General features: G+C 42.5%; 5 protein-coding genes and 1 pseudogene across 9 annotated transcripts; 3 read left to right on the top strand and 3 right to left on the bottom strand.

Moving 5' to 3' along the window:
* Positions 1-107: 107 nt before the first annotated feature.
* LOC104421138 (multiple myeloma tumor-associated protein 2) lies at positions 108-3,444 on the top strand. Its single transcript, XM_010032985.3, has 4 exons — positions 108-350; positions 809-898; positions 1,611-1,878; positions 2,619-3,444. The coding sequence occupies exons 1-4, from the start codon at positions 308-310 to the stop codon at positions 2,896-2,898; spliced, it is 681 nt and encodes a 226-aa protein (XP_010031287.2). The 5' UTR covers positions 108-307; the 3' UTR covers positions 2,899-3,444.
* A 1,087-nt stretch (positions 3,445-4,531) lies between these two features.
* Positions 4,532-9,480, top strand: LOC104421137 (uncharacterized protein At2g38710). Its single transcript, XM_010032984.3, has 5 exons — positions 4,532-4,894; positions 5,848-5,967; positions 7,041-7,155; positions 7,710-7,800; positions 8,888-9,480. Exons 1-5 carry the CDS (start codon positions 4,791-4,793, stop codon positions 9,091-9,093), a joined length of 636 nt encoding a protein of 211 aa, XP_010031286.2. The 5' UTR covers positions 4,532-4,790; the 3' UTR covers positions 9,094-9,480.
* A 1,390-nt stretch (positions 9,481-10,870) lies between these two features.
* LOC104421136 (vesicle-associated membrane protein 727) lies at positions 10,871-14,105 on the top strand. 2 transcript variants are annotated; one of them, XM_018864419.2, is made up of 6 exons: positions 10,871-11,032; positions 11,692-11,895; positions 11,985-12,183; positions 12,278-12,398; positions 13,643-13,705; positions 13,797-14,105. In XM_018864419.2, exons 2-6 carry the CDS (start codon positions 11,706-11,708, stop codon positions 13,935-13,937), a joined length of 714 nt encoding a protein of 237 aa, XP_018719964.1. In that variant the 5' UTR covers positions 10,871-11,032; positions 11,692-11,705; the 3' UTR covers positions 13,938-14,105. The 2 variants fall into 2 exon arrangements, with proteins under 2 accessions (XP_018719964.1, XP_010031285.1); XM_010032983.3 differs by having other exon boundaries at positions 10,875-11,032; positions 11,641-11,895.
* A 1,025-nt stretch (positions 14,106-15,130) lies between these two features.
* LOC104421133 lies at positions 15,131-17,037 on the bottom strand (annotated as a pseudogene).
* A 243-nt stretch (positions 17,038-17,280) lies between these two features.
* Positions 17,281-20,133, bottom strand: LOC104421134 (putative methyltransferase DDB_G0268948). Of its 4 annotated transcripts, none has more exons than XR_005551825.1 (4): positions 19,865-20,133; positions 18,304-19,092; positions 18,059-18,165; positions 17,281-17,708 (listed from the first exon to the last, which is right to left on the bottom strand). XR_005551825.1 is itself a non-coding variant. In XM_039314846.1 (2 exons), exons 1-2 carry the CDS (start codon positions 20,018-20,020, stop codon positions 18,457-18,459), a joined length of 792 nt encoding a protein of 263 aa, XP_039170780.1. In that variant the 5' UTR covers positions 20,021-20,133; the 3' UTR covers positions 18,238-18,456. The 4 variants fall into 4 exon arrangements, 1 of the variants encoding a protein (XP_039170780.1); XR_005551823.1 differs by having other exon boundaries at positions 17,281-17,698; XR_005551824.1 differs by lacking the exon at positions 18,059-18,165 and having other exon boundaries at positions 17,281-17,698.
* A 117-nt stretch (positions 20,134-20,250) lies between these two features.
* On the bottom strand, positions 20,251-22,229 carry LOC104421135 (putative methyltransferase DDB_G0268948). The gene is made up of 2 exons (XM_018864323.2): positions 21,935-22,229; positions 20,251-21,083 (listed from the first exon to the last, which is right to left on the bottom strand). Exons 1-2 carry the CDS (start codon positions 22,088-22,090, stop codon positions 20,448-20,450), a joined length of 792 nt encoding a protein of 263 aa, XP_018719868.2. The 5' UTR covers positions 22,091-22,229; the 3' UTR covers positions 20,251-20,447.
* Between the last annotated feature and the right edge of the window lie 222 nt (positions 22,230-22,451).

The raw sequence follows: 22,451 nt of genomic DNA, 5'->3' as shown, positions 1-22,451 counted from the left end.
CGGGGCCGTTTGGTTGTTGGGCCGGGTTCTTACCCCGGTCCGGTCCGGTCCGCCGACCCTCTCCCTTGCTGTTTTTTCTTTTATAATTATCGATTAATTTTTTTTTTTCTCTTCCTCCTTCGTCTTCTCTCTCTCTCTCTCTCTTCGTTTTTGGCTCGCGCAGAGGAGGTGCCGGAGCTGGCCGATCGAGTTCTCAGTTCCGACTTGTTCCGACTCTCCGACCTTCTTCGAAGCTCGTCTACGAGAAGCCGGCGAAGAAGACGACCGCACCCCCATCTTCGTCGGCTGGGAGGACCTCGCCGGAACCATGTATCATCCCACCAGAGGCGGCGTTCGCGGCGGCAGAGACCGTAAGCTCTCTATCTCTCTCTGCATCGTCCTCTTTTAGCTCTTGAGCATTCGTGTTGTACTCTCTTTGCTCGATTCGAAAGGGCGGGGCTTTGAAGCTTGGGCTGGGCAATTTCTGCTTGGTGATGAGCGCTAGGATTTCCGCGGGATGGGAAATCTGTCTCGACTGCTTGCTTGCTTGCTTTTGGGTTGCCGGCGGGTGGCCTGATCATGGAATTGTTGGTTCTCGATTCGTTTTGCTTCCTGCTCGCGGGATGCGAATTCGATCGGCGTCGATTATTCATACAAACCCTAATTGTTTGAATCTCTGCCCCTTTTTACGCTCGCGTCAGTTGATTTTATAGATACCTGCGAATGTGCTTGTTACTTTCTTGTTGCCCTTAGCGGTGAGAATTTCGTGCGGGATGAACTTGTTTTTGATGCTTCTTTTTGGTGATGTGTTTTGGTGTGTGATCCACAGAATTCAGCTGGGACGACGTTAAGGCCGACAAGCATCGAGAGAACTATATTGGTCACAGCCTAAAGGCACCTGTTGGGAGATGGCAGAAAGGTAAGTCAGTGCGGTGTGTTGGTGGGTTTGTTTGATTTCTTCCCCTTCGGCATTCCTTCTGAACCAAATAGGAAAGCATGTAGTGTCGGTTCGACTTAGGTTTACGTGATCAAAGATTTCAAGAATTGGCTTCTTTTCTATTTGGAAAAGATTGCACGTTATATTACCCCATCAACAAGTAATTTGTGGTCGAGAGTGACATAAAGAGGATGCGATTTCCACATGCTGATTGTTTCATTACTTCCGGTTGCACGTCATCTCATTTTTCGGTGCAATACTGGTGTAACTTTTTTGAGTTTGGTCTCTGTAGACTTCCATACGGATGTTCTTTTCTTGCTGTATTGGACCCTCTATTCTGAGGTTTGCCTCACTTGGCTAGGTTAGTTTTTGTTTGTTCTGTCAGACACGTTATTAGCAAAAAGCTATTAAATTATGGAGAACTTGGCATGCCGTCCAGTAAATAAGAGGTGCTCTTATGTGGCCGGACTCCTGTCTGATCGAGCAAGTTTATCTTTAGGATTTAGTCGATGCTTCTTGTTCTGTTTAGTCCTCCTTCTCACATATTCATTATTCAAAAGCTTTGGCCTATATCTAGATAGCATCAAAGAACTCAACTGTTGAAGCAATGCTGTTGCTAAGAGGATTTTCTTTGGGTTGGATTAAGTTAAGCTGCCTTTAACAACACCACCTTTTATTTTACTAATTTGAACAGGAAAGGATCTGCACTGGTATGCCAGGGATAAAAAATCAATGGCTGCAGAAATGGAGGCTGCTAAGGATGAGATTAAAAGAATCAAAGAACAAGAGGAGCAGGCAATGAGGGAGGCACTTGGATTAGCTCCTAAGCGCACTAACACCAATCAAGGCAGTCGACTTGATAAGCATGAGCTGAAAGAACTGGTGAAGCGAGGCTCCACAGCAGAGGATTTGGGTGGAGGCCATGCTGAAGCAGCACGTGTACATGGTCTGGGTTTCGCAAGGTACATGTTTATTGAATTAACCAATCATGAATTGTTATTATAATACACTTATGGCTATGGAAAATTGCAGATGACACCATAGAAATTGTCAAAAGGTCAGAATTCACGACAGTGGCGGTCCTCATTGTGTGTGTGTGTGTGTGTGTGTGTGTGTGTGTGTGTGTCCCACCCATCTTTCCCAATAAAAAAAAAGTTGGCTAAACTGAGGCATGAGCAAACTTTCACTTAGTTTTCAAGGCAAGAAGCCTTCAAGTTAGCCTAGACTCTTCCTAATCATGTAGTCATATTTGGGGTGAAGGGAATCTGATCCGTGTGGTGTAGTAAATTAGTGGGATTGTCACTCCAATTTCTCCCTTCTAAAACCATGGATACTTTGCCGCTAAAATTCTCTTTTCAATTGAATGATCTGAGATTTTGGCAAACAATTTCATCTAAGATATGATTGGAGTTTGGACTGGATTACTGCTTATGCACGTAGACAGGATGTTGCAGTCTGGATTCAGATAACACAGTTTTATTTGCCAAAGAATCCAAACAACATGAGATAGGATTTCTTTTGGTGGAAATTTTGTAACTTTGTCTAATTAATGTCCTCTTTTACCTGTTATGGAAACGCATAACTCGAACCGAGGTTTCTACTTTTCCTGTGAAGTTGGGAGTTACCATCATGTGTCTCAGCCTTTTGCTCTATTTGTCTTATTAACGGTTAACCTTAGTTCTGGTGGTGTGCCCATCTGCAGACTGCCTCGTCCCTGGGAAGAATCAAGTTCTGTTCAACCCAGTCAACCGGAAGTTTCAGCTGGCGTAGAGAAGGTTGTCGCGCCTGCTCCCGACTCATCAGCAAGGAATGCAGATTCCAGTGAGGAGTCTGAGGACGAACGTAGCAGGAAGAAGAGGAGGCGGGAGGAGAAGAAGCGCGAAAAGCATGAGAAGCGCGAGAAAAGACATGCTCGTGATTCTGAGGACAAAAAGCACCATAAGCACAAGGGGAAGAAGCGACATGATTCAGATTCAGACTAAGCCTCTCTCTCCAACTATTGTCATTGCAATAACGATAGTCTACTACTTGTTTTTCTAAGGCACTGTTAAAGTTGTACCTTTGTTGGAGACGACTATTCATTGGTGGAGCAAGCGGATGGAGAAGGGCACTGAGTGAACCCCCATATCTAGCCTCACAATCACAAAATTCTTCGAGGATCGGAGGGGATTGAGGTCTGAAAGTCACATGGATCTGGGATGTGATTCGGATGCACTAACCCATCTTAACCAGTCCTCTGCACTTCGGCCTCGGTGTCGGGATTTGCTGCTTCGTGCACGGTCATCTGTTTCCTTCGTGGGGTGCATATACCTCAGGGTAGTTCGATGTAATGTTTCTTTTCTACCCCGGTAAGTTTCATGCTAGGCCTTTTGTCCGGGGGATACCGCCTTGCGGAAGATGCTCATCGACTAAGTTCCAAAGATCTAAAGTGCCTTATACTTGAAACTGTCCGTGAGTTTCCATTACAACTATGTCTTATGATCCCCTTTCGGAGGTCCTATGTGCAAAAGTTATCTTTGATGCTCTTAGCGTGGTTCCGCAACATTTCTTTTTTACCTAAATATATCATTGCTTGGACCCTCCATCAAAAGCCTTTGAGCTAAGAAAGGTCTCTTCCACCAAGAGTGGCATTTAACCTATGACGACATGAAAGAGAGTTGAGGAACCCCCTAAAGGCTAAAGCAGCGCGTAGCCGAAAGAGGACGGACGAAAAGACAAATTCGGCACCCTAAAGTAAGCCTTTTCTATTTCGGGTTTGATAAAGAAAGGGTGAGTCTATGGCCGGGGGCATCGCTATTGGATTGAAAAGTAAAAAATTACAATCGTTCGAATTGAGAGTAGATGTCGGCCGAGGTTTGTTATATTTCAATTAAATGGTAAAAGATTGTAAGGATGTCGACATCTTTGAGATTAGCCAACAACCCAAAAAGAGAAAGCTAAAGAGAAAGCTAAAGAAATAGTTATTTGATTTCTATGCTCGCAGTCATTGACCGTGCAAGTCGTCTTCACCGAAAAAGAGAGAGTACCATACGTGACGTTTATATTTATGACATGATTCAAGGTTTTTTCGTTCCTTCACATTTACGTTTTTATCTTTAACTTTAAAATAGATATAAAATTTCTTTGACAATAGAATGCCCAAAATCTTTCAAAGAGAAATAAATATTAGTGTTAGAATTACTCTAATTGCTCGAGAAAAAAAAGAATTACTCTAATTTATCTGTTAGCTTTTATGGGTAGGCGATATTATTATTTTTTTATGACAAGATATTCAAACCAGATTTCTTTTTTAAAAAGGATTTCGAGTCCTTCATCTCTAAAATCTTTTCATTTTGTTATGACTTTCAGACATGTCTTGGGAGCACTCGGGGATGCTATATAGAATCAAATTTTAAGAATCAAATTTTAATTAATACATCGGTTGGGCCATCGTTTTATTTCTTCTCTTTTTGTCATTTTATGATGTTTTGAGCATAATAATAGTTTTCGTCAAAAAAAAAAAAAAAAGCATAATAATAGTTCTTTTCTTTTCTATTTAATTTTTTTTATCTATTACCGACCAAATTTTTTATTTTATTTTTTTATATCTATTGTCCTTGTTTTATGTTGCACGGAACCTCCTTTTTTATCTTCCCACTCCACCGCAAAGCAAGTCGCTTTCTCTGCTTTTCCTCACGGCAACTTGCTCGTATTCAATCGGAGAAGCCACCGATTCCGATCCTCGACGAATTCGTATCCTCACAGCGATCGTCGGTAGCTTGTGGTGGTCGTGGCGGCGGTCGGTGGCGCGTGGGTGGGTTGTCGTCGCCGGTGCAGAGGCATCCTCGATTTTCTCGGGCGGCGGTGAGAAGGAAGGAGGAAGGAGTGGAAGAAGATGGTGTCGGCGAACAGGGAAATGGCGGTCTATTGCTTCGACACTCTCGTCGCTCATTACAACAACGAGGAAGCCCCTCCGCCTGCCTTCGAAGCTGGGCAACAGTCTCTCTCTTTTTCTCTTGTCTCTCGGCATACGTTTGTGTCGTGTGGTTGGGTGGTCAAAGGTCGAAACTTTAATAGGAACATCGCGAAAATTTTTACCTTTTGGCGTTGCGTGAGAGGCGATGTGCGAATCATCAAATTTAGCGGAAAGGTTGTTGAGTGCTGGTTCGATGATTGCTTGTTTCTGTTGTCTGATCGTTCGATGATTATGACTGACTCAGTGTTGGTGAGCATCCTTTTCCTGTTTGTGTTTTTTCAAGGGAAATTTAGTTTTAGTTCGCTGAGGATGCATTGCTCTGATTAGTTGTATCTTTTTGTGTTTTCTGGAGTGATCGGATAACCTTCTCATGGACACCCTTGCATGCATGTGCATTTTGTCATTGCGTTTACGTTTCCTCTGAATTTTTTGTGGTATGGGCGCATCTTATACTCTCTGGACATATGTGATTTTGGTGCTTTTGTGGGAATTCATTTGGAAAGAAATTATGGACATAAAAGCATGACCATGGCGTTGTTCTCTTCACAGTCCCCTGCAAGCTATCGAGGGTCTTAGATAAGGTACCTGCAAAGCACCAGCCTTTACGCGGTTCTTGACTGAATTTACTTGCGATTGCTTGGTAAATTTTATTGAGAAAGATGAAATACTTCCCTTTTAGCTGGTCCTCATGGTCCCTTGGGCGAAAAAACATTAAACATGGTGTGCTAGATACAGCCCAGACACGGCCCTCACAGTTGGTGTGACTTTTGTAAATTGCATTAGACGTGAGGTATGGGGGGTCTTAGCAATAATTGTCCTGATCTTTGATATTAGGAATTTGGCTGTGTAGCGAAGGTGCTTTTGTTCACTCAATCTTGACAAGTTTATACCAAAAGTTTTGTGTGGTCTTCTTCTTAGAGCATATATTTCTCTCAAGCCAGTTTTAGTGTTATGATTGTTCTCTTCACAAACGCAGCCCATTATTTGTGACTTGGAAGAAAGTGGTCACTAATGGCGAGCCTCGTCTTCGTGGATGTATTGGAACTCTGGAAGCCCGTTGCTTGATCAATGGTTTTAGGGACTACGCCTTAACCAGGTACATTGACTGTCCATCTTTGTAATTTGCCACATTTCTTCTCGTTAAACTTATTTTCATAGCTGGAATCACTTGGCCCTTTTATGCTCGTTTGAAAGTTCTCAAATGTGATGACTTATGGGTATTATCTGCTGGCACATGTAGCTATTTTGTGACTCATTGAAAGTGCCTCTCTTTGGTCTAGGCACTAGGGACTTTTGGATAATTCTATATTTTTATTCCTTTTATGTGGAGACAGAAACTGGTAGGTTCAAGTAAATTCTGATTACATTGGACTTGCATCTGTATGATTATTCTGAGTAGGAGATGTCACAGTGATATCTCAGTTGTCTGGTTAAGATGCTCCAAGTACTTGCAGTTTTCTCCCCTGAAAAAGATATGCTGTAAACAGTAACTTCTTTCCCTTGAGAAACTCATCAATGTAAGTTCTATTCAAGGAATTCATATATCGTTCTTGATCAATTTGCTAAAGCTTAATCTGGCTGCTTTACTCCAAAGGCTAGTGATGATACTGATTGACTCAAATTGATGAGGCTACTGCCCATTTGCATTCTTATTGGCTGTTGGTTTGCATGTAGGTTAGGTAGTTAGTTTGCAATTTGGCTGACTTGCTGAGGACGCTTCTACTTCCCTGATAGGATTTGGTAGGATCTGGTAGGATCCTACTTCTTTTAGTGTCACATACAATCTTAAACCATAACAATTATTATTTTCCCGATCTTTGTCACCGGTGATTTCATTATGGTGTTGTTTCTAGAGTGTGTTTAGATTTTTGTTGTTTTTCACTTACTGACCAGAGAGGAGGCCGGTGGATTTGGGCGCCACGTTACCAATAGAGGCTTTAATGCTTATGTGATCCCAGTAGGCACTGTATGGTGAACACATTTATGAGAAAAGTTTTTCATTTCCCAGTTCATGGCTAGTTTTTGACTTGGTGTATGTGCAGTTGAATGCTTTCCTCTTTTTTAAAGATGTGGCCAACCAAGTGTCAATTTCTTTTACTTGCGTTCATCTTAGTCATGTAACAATTTGCTTTATCAAATGAAAAATCCTGTGATTCTCTGTTTTTGCAGTGCTTTAAGGGACCGAAGGTTTCCTCCCATTCAGGCTAGAGAATTGCCATTTCTCGAATGTACTGTTTCTGTCCTCACTGATTATGAAATTGCTAACAGCTATCTTGATTGGGAGGTAAGTAGATATCATCTAGTGTAAGTAGAAATTAGTTTTCGAGGGACGTTGTATATTTTCTATTTCTAAGTACTAGTCATAATCAGCATACTTGCTGACCTTTTGTATATAGAAGTCATTAATTGTTTCCGAATTTTAGTAATTTTAATGGAGCAGTTATTTTCTCATCAAATCTTTTACCGGCATGTGTTGATTAACTTGTTGAGCACCATTAGATATGTCCACAAGCAAAAAAAGACAGATGCCTTTGTCTTCGCCTCTTATCTTTGGAGTGTTAAGTAGTTCTTGCTTTCAATGAATTAGCAGATGGTGTCTCTCTCCCTGGGTTATTTGAAAGGTCTGTTGAGACTTGATGGAATCAAGTGTCAGGCTTTCTTGTAGTATTAAGTGAGCTTGCTAGAAGGGTACAATGCAGGATTCTTCTCTGTCCAAGTGCATATTGATGTGTAGATATCTCTGAACAGCCAAAAATATTGCAAGCTCTCTTGGATAATTCTCTTGGCATATTAGAATATAGTTTATTCATTTTATGAAGTTCTTCTGTTCTTTTCCAGGTGGGGAAGCATGGTATAATTATTGAATTCACTGATGATTTTAACACACGCCGGAGTGCTACCTATTTGCCTGAGGTGGCTGCCCATGAAGGTAATCACCCATCCCTGCTAGATTTACTGTCCCATGGACAAAATATTGGCTTTGATATATGCAGCCAGTTGATGAGTAGGGGATATTAAGATTCTCCGCATTGTTTTCTAGATTGAATAAGATGAAAGGACATTCTTTTTGGAGTTGTCTGCTGCTAATTTTTCAGTTGTTTGATAAAAGTACATAATGAACCCCAAACCCCATCTAATCGACTGATTGCTATGGAACATCTGTGAAGAGCTTAAGCTGATTAGATGTCTTGCACTTATCACATGATTGCTTATGTGGTTGGTATTAAAATGGTCAGGGTTTTAGTCTTGGATAAGCTAGGTGGAGGTAGATGCCGGAGTCCTTTTAAGAAATTGAGAACTTTCAGTGAGATGGACAAGGTTTGAGAAAAGTTAAGCCTAGTGAATTAAGTCAGTCTTCCCCTTTCTCGTGTTGGTTTATCTATATTAATACTGTTTGCTTTTGCCTTACACTTCACAGGTTATCCTAATCCCACTTTGGTGGGAAAGATGACTTAAGGTTCTTGTATGGAACCAGTGTTCGGTCATCTTAATGGACTAAAAGCTTATTGTTTGAAAAAATCATGTGCCTGTAACTATTTTTGCACTGTTTAATACAAAAATCCGAGGATTTATTCTTATAATCCCTCATTTGTTTTCAAGCAGAAGTAATGTACCACATGATAAACTGCTAGTTTTTAATTGCTTTCGAATATTTCACTTCACCATACAACAGCGATGAAACTTACTGTTTTATTTGTCTGAGTTTACATGAAACTCGATGATCAGAAGATTTTGAACTGTTGCCTATCTCATTCCTGCTATTCTTTTCTTCTGCCCCCCTTTTTTTTTTTTTTGGTCTTTTAATCTTTTTGGCATGGCTCTTCTTCACAGTTTTTAATTCTGTGACTGAAAAGTATTTCAACAATCAGAGTTTCTCTTTGGTTTTGGATTTTAATTAAGATATATACACAACTGCCGTGAATTTGACGTCAGTAAGCTACAACCAAGATTGGTCCAATGTATATTCTTTTGTTTATTGGACTAACCTTTCCTTGCATCGGGCGATTTGGTTTCAGGTTGGACCAAAATAAAGGCTATAGATTCCCTGATGCAGAAAGCTGGCTATAGTGGCACCATCACCGAACCGCTGAGAAGGCGCATCCGACTAACCCGTTACCAGAGCACCCTATTTACTATGCATTATAGTGATTATGTCACGTACGTGGAGGCGAACAGAGGCGCGGCCCCGTCTATTAATGGGGTTAGGCCTGCTAATTATTGATTACCGAATTGCTCCGCAGATTTGGTGGGCCTCTTTCAGTGCAATCTGAAGATTATTTAAGACAGAACAACTTGGGATGCTATGATGTTCGCGATTCATCTCCCCCTCTATTAAATGCTGTAACCTGTTTCATATGATTCTTCAAATTCATTTGATTTTGAAGAAACAAGAAAACCTGTTTCATATGATTCTTCAAATTCATTTGATTTTGAAGAAGCAAGAAAAACTTGTTCCATAAACCGCAGGACATTGATCCCGGGGACAGAAAATTCTTATTTTGGCCGTTCCTAAGGGAAGTGTGCCGGTGTACCATTGAGTTTATGTAACTTTAAAAGGGTCCTCATTTCCTTTTGCCAATATGTGCTTTGCTTGTGTGAACTTTGATAATTTACTGTGCACGTGCATTTGAATCGCGTTGTTCATATGAAAGCTCTGTCGCAATGTCTTGTCGGGTCACCAGGCAGGGTGGTTTTGTCACATGAGATCTTGCATTTGTTCCCGTAGTGGTTGCCAGTTCTGGAAGAGGAGATTGAAACTGTGAGTCTCCAGTGTGTCTTGTTTGCTCGGAGATTTGCATTGTTCCGCAGTAACATGGCGAAGAACTGTCCCGTTAGTTCTTACTTGACAAGGTATTCTGGGAGCTTTGTCCCATGTTTGTCATCCCTTGAGAAATGAGTTTTGAGTGGGGATGTGGAGTTCTTTATGCATATTTTGGTTGCAGACGCAATGTTTCTTGTCTTTTGCCATTTTCGAACAACATGCTTTAAGTTTCTCTCGTTTGTATTTCCAAGAGCACGTCGTTCCAGCTTCTCCAGAAACATAAGAATCAAGAAAGCAATCCTTTCCACCTTTACTAAGTCGAGCAGCGAATACCAAGTACAGATGATTTGGGGAGCGAAATCTGCGGACATAGGTACCGCGAAGAGCTGCTCGAGGTTACCACCGGCAAGAAAAGGCCGGCGGCCGGCGATGTTTCTGGAAATACAGACCAGCCTCTCTACCCCCTCTCGTTTTTTTGTAGGAAAGAAAGTCAGTTACTTCGAAATTTGGCCAGGAAACGAAGTGGAAGTCGAAACAAGAGGTGCGATCCCTCACCTCAAGCTCGCCCCATGGTTCGATCGGTGAACAGCGGTGCTACTTCAATCTCACCTTTTCCGGGGCTAGTCCGAGGACCCTTGGCTCGCATCCGTCCCATGGTGCAATCGTGGAGGAGGTGCCATTGTGCTTCCACAACACGAAATCGTCATTGTTACGTGATTGGCATGAATAATGATGTGGATCTGCCACGGTTACAAAATGATAATAAATAGGGTTAAAAAAATTTCAAATTGATATATTCATAATAAATTTACTTTAAATTGATTTTTGATCACAAAAAAAATTAATGGCTATATTTGTGATAAATTTACCTAAATGTTAGTTTCCGCTAAATTGAATTAATATCATGAAAAGTCACAAATGAGTACAAACAGAAAGTAAAACTCAAAACTGATATACTCGTTAAATTTAAATTAAGTGAAATTCAATGGAAACCGATGGTGAATTCATAAGGTAAACTGATTTGAAGTTTTTTATGATAAAAAAATCATTTCGAAATAGATTTGTTACAAATGTATAGATTTTTGTTAATATTAATAATAACTTTAATACATAAATAAAATTCATTTGGGGCCCCAGAGCGGGCAAAAGTCCGTAGGGCCCTGCCGAACGATTTACGTCGAGCTGATGGAGGGCAAAATGGGGAAAAAAAAGCGGGGCAAGAACCAAAAATGTGAAGTTTAAGCGACGCAGAAGAAATTAAAAAAAAAAAAGAGAGGAGAAAATACAGAAATCTCGGCACGATCCCCATCTCCTCCTTCGCCAAAGTCGTTGGGAACTTCCCCCCTTCTCCCTCTCGCTCCGTCCACGAAGCAAGCAAGCTCTCCGCGAAGATCCCTTCGTATTCTCTCTCTCTCTCTCTCTCTACATGTCAAGTTTTGATCTTTTTCTCTGAATCCGATTGGCCTCGATTTCCGCTGCCTTGGAAAGTTCCGTCAAGACGATAGATTTTTTTGGAAATTTAGCGAATTTCGTGCCCAATTGCTTCGGTGTTTAGGGGAATCTATGTGCGATTGGGTGGATAGGGCTCTCGTGTGTACTGCGGAATTCTTGCTATTTTTTTTTTCTTGGTCATCAAAACATGACCTGGGGTTTGCGTAAAAGTGTTAGTCTTGATGCTTTCTTTTGTTGGGTTGGGTTCCTGATGATGGCGGCGTCGTCGTCGTCGTCATTCTTGTCGGTGTTACGATCGCATGCGTTAGGCGAGTTCGTAGGCCTGGACGGAAGAGATTTGTGTGTAAGGTGGTGATGGGAAGTTGATAGTGCGATGTGAGAGTTTATTAGCCGTGTTATTATTGGATACGCATTGCCCATGCTAATTGAGTTTATTGCTGCCCGACTAGTTTGTTAAATTGTCCTTTGTTTTTCCATTAGGGAAGAGAGCAGAAGTTTTATTGGTGTTCTGTTCGATTGGTTGTACTAATTTTGAGAAGTTATCTACTTCCACAGCTTGTTGTTACCAAATTGGTTGAAGCTTCTTGTGGGTTGCTGGACCTGCAGATTTTGGTTAATAAATGAGTCAGAAGGGCCTTATATATAGCTTTGTGGCGAAAGGGACTGTTGTTCTGGCCGAGCACACGCAATTTTCGGGAAACTTTAGTACTATTGCTGTGCAGTGCTTGCAGAAGCTGCCTTCTAATAGCAGCAAGTACACATACTCCTGCGATGGGCACACATTTAACTTCCTAACGGATAGTGGATTTGGTATGGATACGTTCTTTACTAGTTAACTTATCTTTTCATGTGATTGATTCGTGTTTAGTGTGGTTTACCAATGTGTGTCGTGCATGCAGTTTTCCTGGTTGTTGCTGATGAGTCCGTCGGAAGAAGTGTGCCTTTCGTGTTTCTTGAGCGAGTGAAGGATGACTTTATGCAGCATTATAGTGCCAGCATTGCAAGTGGCGACCCACATCCACTTGCAGATGATGATGAGGATGACGATTTGTTTCAAGATCGTTTTAGCATTGCATACAACCTTGACCGAGAGTTTGGGTGATTATACAATGAACCCAGGATTCTTTTGTTTCTTTTTTGTCTTCTCGGCTTCATCTCTTATTATTCTCTAACGTGTTACTTTGTCTAACAGGCCAAGACTTAAGGAGCATATGCAGTACTGCATGAGCCATCCAGAGGAGATGAGTAAGCTATCCAAATTGAAGGCTCAGATATCAGAGGTCAAAGGGATTATGGTTGATAATATTGAAAAGGTACATTCTTTTAATAAAAAAGTACCGTAAGCTTCCAAGAAGAGCATAGTCAAACTGAAAATGAAGACAGACCTATTGATGTTGGTGGATAATTCCGTAAGTTCCTGTGGATTTAAATTTGTAGTGGCATGATGCTGAGCATGAAATTTCTGATTCTTTTTAGAGTAAAATATCACGTCTTTGAGTGTTAGTTTCCAAATCTTCTTCGGGGAAGCAGATGAGAGTGGAAAAGAGTTTTGGAGAAAGATACAAGTTATTGTCGGATTTTGGTGTTGCTTTTTCAGTTATTATAGTGGCTTCACATTAGTGAGAACATGACAAAGCAGGTCTGCTTGGTTGATTAATGTGAGAGTGCCAATGGTGTTATTGGTAGTTTAAGAATTATTTTTATATGAACAAAGAATGTTATGAACCATTATGATCTTGGAGATATGAAATTGTTGCATCGATCTCCTGAATCAACTGATGAAAATTTTGATAAAGATTAATTGGATGATGAATTTTTGAAAAAGAAACATGCTCAGTTTTAGAATCTTGGTGTATACATTTACTTGCTTTTACCCCAATAAATGGTTGTATATTAGAGAGTATAAAATGTGCGAAATGCATAGAGGACTACTTGAAGTGCTAGTTTCGTTTATGATTTGTCTGGAGGGGCTGTCCTGGTTCTAGGGGCATAACACGTTATGGTGACTGGACTTTTCCCTTGGTATGCGCCAACTTGATCCTTTGACAAGGCACTGGCTTTATGGATATGAGCTGCTTTTGGCCACATTGTCATTACAATTTTCACATAGAGAGAATCTAGGAGGAGGATAATTGTGGCAAGTTTTGGCCTTGAGAGATAGGAGAGCTACGCTTTTCTTTCCAGCCCTTGAACATATTAAGAGCAAAATAGGTGGTTATTGTAAGAAAAGAAGTCTTATAGATTTTGGTTTATTGCAAATTATAGAGGGATTTGGGTAATAATTAAAGGAATCAAGTTGGGTGGTGAGGTATATTGATGTCGTAGACTCTCAAATGTGGTAATCATTTTCCTCATGTTATGAGGAAAGCAAATTTACATCCCATGGGTGATGGATCAGATGATCCATGAGTGGGAACTGTTGTGATGTATGGACGCTTGAAATCTTACTTGTCAAAAAACACATGCAAAATATAGCACGTGTTTCTAAGGTTACATGTCTTCACTGGACCGTTGGGCCATATTTTCATGCTATTTCTTCTTTCGTCATGGACTTTAGGTGTTGGACCGTGGGGAGAGAATTGAACTTCTGGTTGACAAAACAGAGAACCTACAATTCCAGGTGAACTAGCTTCTCTTGGAGTTACTAATTGGATGACTGAGAGGTATTGAGTAATTTCCACTTAACTGAACAAAAATGTGCCTTGTTTCAGGCCGACATTTTCCAAAGGCAAGGAAGGCAACTGCGTAGGAAGATGTGGTTTCAGAATCTCCAAATGAAGGTTGTGGTGGCTGGAGCAGTTGTCATAGTAATATTCTTGCTGTGGCTTATAGCAAAGTGGGGAAGTAAATAAAACTTGTTCTCAGGATGTAAAAAGAAAAGGTACAATATGATTTTGTATCTGGATATGTTTGTTGGTATGTGGAGCTAGCCTACCACTTAGGATTTATGAATTTTGTACCCAAATTTATCGACCATTTTTATTCTGTTGTGAATATAAGTTGGCCAGGATTTCTCTTAAGCAGTCTTGCCTTGTGTCCATCACTTGACTAAGAGTTTGGAAGATCGGTGATCGCTACAGGAACGGATTTTTGTATAATCGGATGGTTCTTGTTCCATGCCTCTTTGCTTGTCTATTGTCTTGCGATTTGAATCCCAAGTACTTCTTGTGTTTCATTTGACATGTGGGTAGTCAGGTAAACTTGAAAATCATGCCAACGAAGGTGATATGGAAGGCGCGGTACCAGCTTTGCAGGCACATCAGAAAGAACTTTGAGCTACTAGTTATGACCCAAAAATTCCTTGACCATAGAACGAGGGCGGGCATCTGGAGCTGATTGTACTCGGAGCTAGACGGTTTTGACCCCGTCAATCTGGTCTGATTCAAGTAAACCGTTTCGGGACTATGGAACTTGGGAATGGCCTTAGAGATGGTCGGTTTCCTTAACCGACTTTGGAGTCACTAGATTCACTTGAAACTGATTCCAACGGTGATTCCAACCGATTTTTATCAAACCAAATTTATTAAAGCGAAATAAAACATGAACTACTCTTTTTAGTGATAAACTCTCTCGATCACGTTTCAATAAATATTACTCGACGTGTCTTCTATATGAAACTGACTCTAAACTTTGACGCACTTAGGCAAATCATTAGAGTTTTTGCTTATTGTTTCTACTAGTTTGGCAACAGGTGGCTGTTTACCTTTAAGTTTGGCTTTCAGTCGCAAGATCATAGATTATAAGAGGATCTTTCTTAAACATGCCGGTTTAATACTCGATTTGGACTTTTCAAGATCAAGCTCTACAGGATTAATTTCAAGTTCCAGTCACTAGAACGAAACCACTTGGCCGATCTGCAAACCTATCGAAGACTCTGTTACTTATAGGATTTTCTTTTGCAATTTTGTGCAAAAATTCCAGAAATTTTCAATTCCATCCCACGATAGATACCTGTTTTCTGCGACCATTAATTGTTCATGGGTTGCTGGAACGGTTGTGGCTGTAATCATCTTCCCCTGGCTTATACATTATTCTCTGAGACTACTTAATGATGAATTCTGCATACACATGAGAAGGTAAACTTCATGAAAGCTTTATGCCCGAAGATCATTTAAAAGGCAACTTGGCACTTGGCAGTAAACTGCATTTGCTATTAATCCAAACATCAGGTCATGGCAATTGCAGGAGAAATCGACCATACAACAAGTTTGTTCTGAGTAGGAGCATCTACAAGTATATGCTGCTGTTGATGCATATTCCCCAACTCTGCAACATTATTTAATGGAGGCGTAATCTAGGAAGATTTTATCAGTAATGAGCTCCCCAGAGCATCGAGAAACAGAGATCATTCAAGCTTTCACGGTTCCAGCGAGCATAAAAACCTTGAGTTTGACAGTTCTGACCGAGTCCGATCCGCCCCAAGCGGTCTCGAACTCTTTGACAACATCATCAGTCAACAGGTCCACACCATTCTGCTTGGCTGTCGATACTGCCGACGAGGTTCTCAGCCGACTCAGAAACGTCTCAAAACTAATTTCCCTCGACATTTCTAGCTGTGCAGGTTGTCCTTCACAACCTAAACCCACACTCTCAAACGGAAATGGAAGGTTTTGATACTCTTCGAAGACGTACTGCATTCCTGGCTTCCAATACGGCTTACAGGCTTCGCGCAGACGTCTTAGTATACGTTCAAATTCGGGAGTGGCTCCGATCATGTCAGTGTAGGTCCAAACGGCGATCACGCCTCCTGGGCTTGCGGAGGACCCGTTTGGCAATGGAGTAGAACTTTGGGATGTCGAACCAATGGACGGCAGTGGCCACAGTGATCAAATCGACCGAGTTCTCGCCCCCGAGCATTGCCACTGTTTCGTCTTCGGACAAGGATGATGGCGTGTATAGGTACTGAACTCGAGGGTGTGGGATCCCCTGCTTCAGCATGGGTTCACTTATGTCAGTTGCAACCACTCGCTCATAATGCTCTGCGATCTGCAAAAGAAAGAAATTCCTGTTAACTCTCTAACGACAGTTCATGTATTCCAAACAAAAATTGTGTTCAAAGCTAGGGGGAGACACAAAGTAAAGACATTGGTCTGGAGACTCCATGCAGATAACCAGACATCAAAAACAGGCGATAAGGCCCGAACAAATTGAGAGGGGTGCCTCATTGCTAAGTCGATTTGATCATTCAGGAGCTCAAGATCGTTGGACAAACCGTTTGCCAATGCAAACAGTCAGAAATGCATCCTCCTTGATAATGATCTTTCGTAGTACAAACCGTGACCACCAAAGATACTTCATTTAAGTTGACAACAGAGAACATGGCCTATAGCATGTATGAACTAAGCGTACCACCCAATTTACTCGAAATTTCTTATTTTTGATCACAGGTACTACTAATGGCATATGGCGCTAATGAACCTACTGAGTAATCTCAATATTGAATCCCAAACGAACAGCCCAGTTCATGTGAAATTCCTTATCCAGGCAACCTTATCCATCTATGGATTCATGAAAATCTTTCTCCTCTTTTTCTGGATCTTCCAGGAAGACACATTCAGAGAGCTAGTGAACTCATCTCTCAGCATCAGGCAGATAATGTGAGAGAGAGAGAGAGAGAGAGAGAGAGAGAGAGAGAGAGAGAGAGACCGCGACGGCGGCTTGGCCGTTGCCAGTGCTGGCGTCCCAAGCCAAGGCATGGCGGGAGGTCAAAGCGGAGAGCTTGGAGAACCACTCGTTGGGATACTGGGGCCGCGTGGCAACGTATCCCTTGGCTACCTGGTCGTAAGGACCTTGCATTGCCATTTCGTACGACAGAACACAGCACACAATCACGATCACCACACACACAGAGTCCCCCTTGGATCGACTCGCGCAAGCTGTATGGACTCAATAACCTTGTTGGGTCTCTCATTTTTTGCAGTTTAAATAGAGAGAAGAAGAAGAAGAAGAAAAGAAGAAGAAGAAGAGAGACAGAGATGGCAAACTCGGTCACTCACAGCTTGCGCCTCTCCTTATCAACTTTTGAATGAATAATGTCATCAGGGACGTCACTTACATATCTCTCATCAGAATATATGCTTTCTTCTCAGCTTCATACCTGCCTCCATTAGAATAATGCTACACCATATATTTCTTCTTTCTTGTCATTTACCATGAAGCAATCATCCATCCAGAAAACAAGAGTGCCAATCAGAGTGGGAAAAGGCTAAACGTTTGAATTTATTGCAGAGTTTTAAGTTACTGTCTCAATGTACACAAAGATCTATTGAGAAATTTGCGCCATCAAATGCAAACATTCTATAGGAAAACACAGCAGAGGGCCAGTACTGCTCCAGTGAGAGCGTGGACTCGTGCAGGGCTATGGAACCGTGGAGGGCACTTTGGTGGTGGTGGTTGTTAGCACCAGCAGAACCAGCATACATGGGGATCACAGCTGCACCGCCTTTTGGAGATGATGATTCCGATTTGCTGTTAGTCCCACCCTTGCCTGATCCATGTGTGCTGCCTCCAGCATAGCCGCTATGCAGAATGGCACAGGCGAAGTTGGCGCTGTGCCTTATGTTGCTCCTCCCTTTTCTGTCTAGTCGTCTGTCTACGGGTTTCTGCGATGAGTCTGCAAAAGACTATGAGGGTCATTAAAGATGAAAAGCAGTGAGCATTGAACATGCATTCAAGCGTCTCACTGACACACTCAGGCAAATCATTAGAGTTTTTGCTTATTGTTTCTACTATGTTTGGCACCAGCTGGTTGTTTACCTTTAAGTTTGGCTTTCATTGGCAAGATCATATAGTAAAAGAGTATCCCTCTTAAACATGCCAGTTTACTACTTGATTCCGACCTTTTAAAATCAAGCTCTACAGTCCCTGGAACGAAAGTGCTTGGCTGATCTGCAACTCTGTTACTTATAGGATTTTCTTTTGCAATTTTGTGCAAAAATTTTAGAAATTTTCAATTCCATCCCGCGATAGGTACCTGATTTCTGTGACCATTAATTGTTCATGGGATACTGGAACGGTAGTGGCTGTAATCATCTTCCCCTGGCTCGTATATAATTCTCTGAGACTACTTAATGATGAACTCTAAATACACATGAGAAGGTAAACGTCATGAAAGCTTTATGCCCGAACATCATTTGAAAGGTAACTTGGCACTTGGAAGTAAACTGCATATATTATTAATCCAAACATTAGGTCATTGCAATTGCAGGAGAAATTGACCTCACAACAAGTTTGTGCTCAGGAGGGGCATCTACAAGTAGATGCTGCTGCTGATGCACGTTCTCCAACTCTGGAACATTATTTAATGGAGGCGTAATTTAGGAAGATTTTATCAGTAACGAGCTCCCCAAAGCACCGAGAAACAGAGATCTTTTAAGCTTTCACGGTTCCGGCGAGCATAAAAACCTTGGACTTGACAGTTCTGACCAAATCCGATCCGCCCCAAGCAGTCTCAAACTCTTTCACGACATCATCGGTCAACAGGTCCACACCATGCTGCTTGGCCGTCGCTACTGCCGACGCGGTCCTCAGGACACTCAGCAACGTCTCAAAACTCATTTCCCTTGGCATTTCTAGCTGAGCAGGTTGTCCTTCACAACCTAAACCCACACTCTCAAACGGAAATGGAAGGTTTCGATACTCTTCGAAGAAGTACTGTGCTCCTGGCTTCCAATACGGCTTACAGGCTTCGCGCAGACGTCTTAGTATACGTTCAAATTCGGGATTGACTTCGATCATGTCAGTGTAGGTCCAAACGGCGATCACGCCTCCGGGCTTGCGGAGGACCCGTTTGGCAACAGAGTAGAACTTTGGGATGTCAAACCAATGGACGGCAGTGGCCACCGTGATCAAATCGACCGAGTTCTCACCCCCAAGCATTGCCACCATTTCGTCTTCGGACAGGGATGGCGGAGTGTGTAAGTACTGAACTCGAGGGTGTGGGATCCCCTGCTTCAGCATGGGTTCACTTATGTCAGTCGCAATCACTCGCTCATAATGTTCTGCGACCTGCAAAGATAGAAATTCTGTTAACTCTTTATGACAGTTCGTGTACTTTGAGACTAAAATTGTTATCGAGGATGCAAAAGATTGAACAAAGAGCTGTCCAAAGCTAGGGGCAGACACAAAGTAAAGACACTGGTCTGGAGACTCCGTGCAGACAACCAGACAGTGAAAACAGGCGACGATGCCAAACAAATTGAGAGGTGCGCCTCATTGCTAAGTCGATTTAGTCATTTCATGAGTTCAAGATCGATGGACAAACCGTTTGCCAATGCTAACCAGTCAGGAAATGCGTCCTTTTTAATAAAGATCTTTCGTTCTACAACCTGTGAGTCGTGATCACCTTAACTCTGTAAATGCGACGAAAGAGCTGCTTACGGCACAGATTCTTCATCTAAGTCGACGACAGAGAGCATGGCCAATTGCACGCATGAACTACTGAATAACCTCAGTGTCAAAAACCGAAGCGAACCGCCGAATTTAACCAAAATTTCTCTTTTTTTCAGTCACAGCTACTACTCGAGGCATATCGCCCTAATGAACCTACCGTGTAATCCCAACGCCCAATCCTAAATGAACAACCCAGTTCTTGTAAAAATCCTTATTTGGCAACCTGTTCCGTCTATGGATTCTTGAAAATCTGTCTTCTCTTTTGTTGGGAACTTCCAGGAAGACTAGTTAAGAGAGCTTGTGAACTCGGCTCTCAGCATCAAAATGAGTATCGGAATTTCTAACATGTCACTGACATCGAAGGAGAGAGAGAGAGAGAGAGAGAGACCGCGATGGCGGCTTGGCCGTTGCCAGTGCCGGCGTCCCAAGCCAAGGCATGGCGGGAGGTCAAAGCGGAGAGCTTGGAGAACCACTGGTCGGGATACCGGGGCCGCGTTGCGACGTATCCCTTGGTTACCTGGTCGTAAGGGCTTTGCATTGCCATCTCGTACGACACAACACAGCAAACAATCACGATCACCGCACACACAGGATCCCCTTCGATCGTCTCGCGCAAGCTGTATGGATTCAACAACCCTTGTGGGGTCTCTCGTTTTTTGCGGTTTAAATAGAGAGAAGAAGAAAAAGAAACGAAGGAGAAGAAAAAGGAGACACAAGGAGGTGGCAAACTTGGATTTGCAAAGCTTGCGCGTCTCTCTCGTATTGGCTCTTCAATCGATGAATAATGTCATCAGGACGTCACTCAAACGTATACGTTGTCCTTTCAACATCATTCCTACCCCCTCGAGGGCTATTGATAGAATCTATCTATAGAATTATATTAGGAAAATCTATATTAAAGAATTGATATGATATAAAAGTAATTAAGATATCCTAATTTATTGATTTTAAGTTCCAAGGGAAAGTGAGATTCAAGCTTTCACTGTTCCCGCAAGCATAAAAACCTTGAACTTGACAGTTCTGACCAAATCCGATCCGCCCCAAGCGGTCTCAAACTCTTTCACGACATCATCGGTCAACAGGTCCACACCATCCTGCTTAGCCGTCGCTACTGCTGACGAGGTCCTCTGGCAACTCAGAAACGTCTCAAAACTCATTTCCCTCGGCATTTCTAGCTGAACAGGTTGTCCTTCGCAACCTAAACCCACACTCTCAAACGGAAATGGAAGGTTTCGATACTCTTCAAACACGTACTGCACTCCTGGCTTCCAATATGGCTTAGAGGCTTCGCGCAGACGTCTTAGTATATGTTCAATTTTGGGATTGACTTCGATCATGTCAGTGTAGGTCCAAACGGCGATCACGCCTCCGGGCTTGCGGAGGACCCGTTTGGCAACAGAGTAGAACTTTGGGATGTCAAACCAATGGACGGCAGTGGCCACCGTGATCAAATCGACCGAGTTCTCACCCCCAAGCATTGCCACCATTTCGTCTTCGGACAAGGATGATGGCATGTGTAGGTACCGAACTCGAGGGTGTGGGATCCCTTGCTTCAGCATGGGTTCACTTATGTCAGTTGCAACCACTCGCTCATAATGCTCTGCGACCTGCAAAAGACGGAAACTTCTGTTTACTCTTTATTTTACTCTTTATGACAGTTCGTGTATCGGAGACATCGTGGATGCAAAAGATTGAATGAAGAGCTGTCCAAGGCTAGGGGGAGACACAAAGCAAAGACATTGGTCTGGAGACTCCGTACAGCCAACCAGACACCGAAAGCAGGCGATGAGGCCCGAGCAAATTGAGAGGTGTGCCTCATTGCTAAGTCGATTTGGTCATTTCATAAGTTTAAGATCGTTGGACAAACCGTTTGCCAATGCTAACCAGACAGGAAATGCATCCTCAAAGATCTTTCATTCTAAAACCTGAGTCGTGACCACCTTCGCTCGGTAAATGCAACGAAAGAGCAGCTTACAGCAGAGATTCTTCATCTAAGCTGACGACAGAGAACATGGCCTCTTGCACGGGAGAACTACTGAGAAACCTCAGTGTCAAAAACCGAAGCGAACTGCCGAATTTACCCAAAATTTCCTTTTTCAGTCGCAGGTACTACTTGTGGCATATTGCGCTAATGAGTCTACCGAGTAATCCCAACGCTGAATCCTAAATGAACAAGTCAGTTCATGTAAAAATTCCTTATTTGGGCAACCTGTTCCATCTATGGATTCTTGAAAATCTGTCTTCTCTCTTTTTGGGAACTTCCAGGAAGACACATTCAGAGAGCCAGTGAACTCAGCTCTCAGCATCAGGCAGATAACGAACACATTTGTACCCAATCTGCCAATACTACTACCGGTACTAATAGAAGGAAATCAAGACGATAGTATCAGAATTTCCAACATGTGTCTCCTACTAGGACGTCGTGACTGACATCGAAGGAAAGAAGAGAGAGAGAGACCGTGATTGCGGCTTGGCCGTTGCCGGTGCCGGCATCCCAAGCCAAGGCATGGCGGGAGGTCAAAGCGGAGAGCTTGGAGAACCACTGGTCAGGATACTGGGGCCGCGTTGCGACGTATCCCTTGGTTACCTGGTCGTAAGGGCTTTGCATTGCCATCTTGTGCGACACAACACAGCAAACAATCGCGATCACCACACACACAGCAAGCTGAATGGATTCAACAACCCTTGTGGGGTCTCGCGTTTTTTGCAGTTTAAATAGAGAAAAAAAAGAAGAAGAAGAAGAAGAAGAAGAAGAAGAAGAAGAAGAAGAAGAAGAAGAAGAAGAAGAAGGAGAAGAAGAAGGAGGAGAGATCAAGAGGTGGCAAACTTGGATCCGCAAAGCTTGCTCGTCTCTCTCGTATTGGCTTTTCAATCGACTTGGATCCGCAAAGCTTGCCCGTCTCTCTCGTATTGGCTTTTCAATCGATGAATAATGTCATCAAGGACGTCACTTACGTATCTCTCATCAGAACATA

The sequence above is a fragment of the Eucalyptus grandis genome, chromosome 1, assembly GCF_016545825.1.
Source record: "Eucalyptus grandis isolate ANBG69807.140 chromosome 1, ASM1654582v1, whole genome shotgun sequence".
NCBI lineage: Eukaryota > Viridiplantae > Streptophyta > Magnoliopsida > Myrtales > Myrtaceae > Eucalyptus > Eucalyptus grandis.
Note: the sequence above shows the minus strand (reverse complement) of the source record. Positions and strands in the feature narration are given on the sequence as shown.

Coding starts and splice junctions, on each gene's coding strand:
- LOC104421138 (XM_010032985.3), top strand. CDS start 308: ATGTATCATCCCACCAGAGGCGGCGTTCGCGGCGGCAGAGACC. Junction 351..808: donor CGTTCGCGGCGGCAGAGACC/GTAAGCTCTCTA, acceptor TGTGATCCACAG/AATTCAGCTGGGACGACGTT. Junction 1,879..2,618: donor CATGGTCTGGGTTTCGCAAG/GTACATGTTTAT, acceptor GCCCATCTGCAG/ACTGCCTCGTCCCTGGGAAG.
- LOC104421137 (XM_010032984.3), top strand. CDS start 4,791: ATGGTGTCGGCGAACAGGGAAATGGCGGTCTATTGCTTCGACACTCTC. Junction 7,156..7,709: donor ACAGCTATCTTGATTGGGAG/GTAAGTAGATAT, acceptor GTTCTTTTCCAG/GTGGGGAAGCATGGTATAAT. Junction 7,801..8,887: donor TGAGGTGGCTGCCCATGAAG/GTAATCACCCAT, acceptor ATTTGGTTTCAG/GTTGGACCAAAATAAAGGCT.
- LOC104421136 (XM_018864419.2), top strand. CDS start 11,706: ATGAGTCAGAAGGGCCTTATATATAGCTTTGTGGCGAAAGGGACTGTT. Junction 12,184..12,277: donor AACCTTGACCGAGAGTTTGG/GTGATTATACAA, acceptor TTTGTCTAACAG/GCCAAGACTTAAGGAGCATA. Junction 12,399..13,642: donor TGGTTGATAATATTGAAAAG/GTACATTCTTTT, acceptor CATGGACTTTAG/GTGTTGGACCGTGGGGAGAG.
- LOC104421134 (XM_039314846.1), bottom strand. CDS start 20,020: ATGGCAATGCAAAGCCCTTACGACCAGGTAACCAAGGGATACGTCGCA. Junction 19,093..19,864: donor ACGGCCAAGCCGCCATCGCG/GTCTCTCTCTCT, acceptor CTATCTTTGCAG/GTCGCAGAACATTATGAGCG.
- LOC104421135 (XM_018864323.2), bottom strand. CDS start 22,090: ATGGCAATGCAAAGCCCTTACGACCAGGTAACCAAGGGATACGTCGCA. Junction 21,084..21,934: donor ACGGCCAAGCCGCAATCACG/GTCTCTCTCTCT, acceptor CGTCTTTTGCAG/GTCGCAGAGCATTATGAGCG.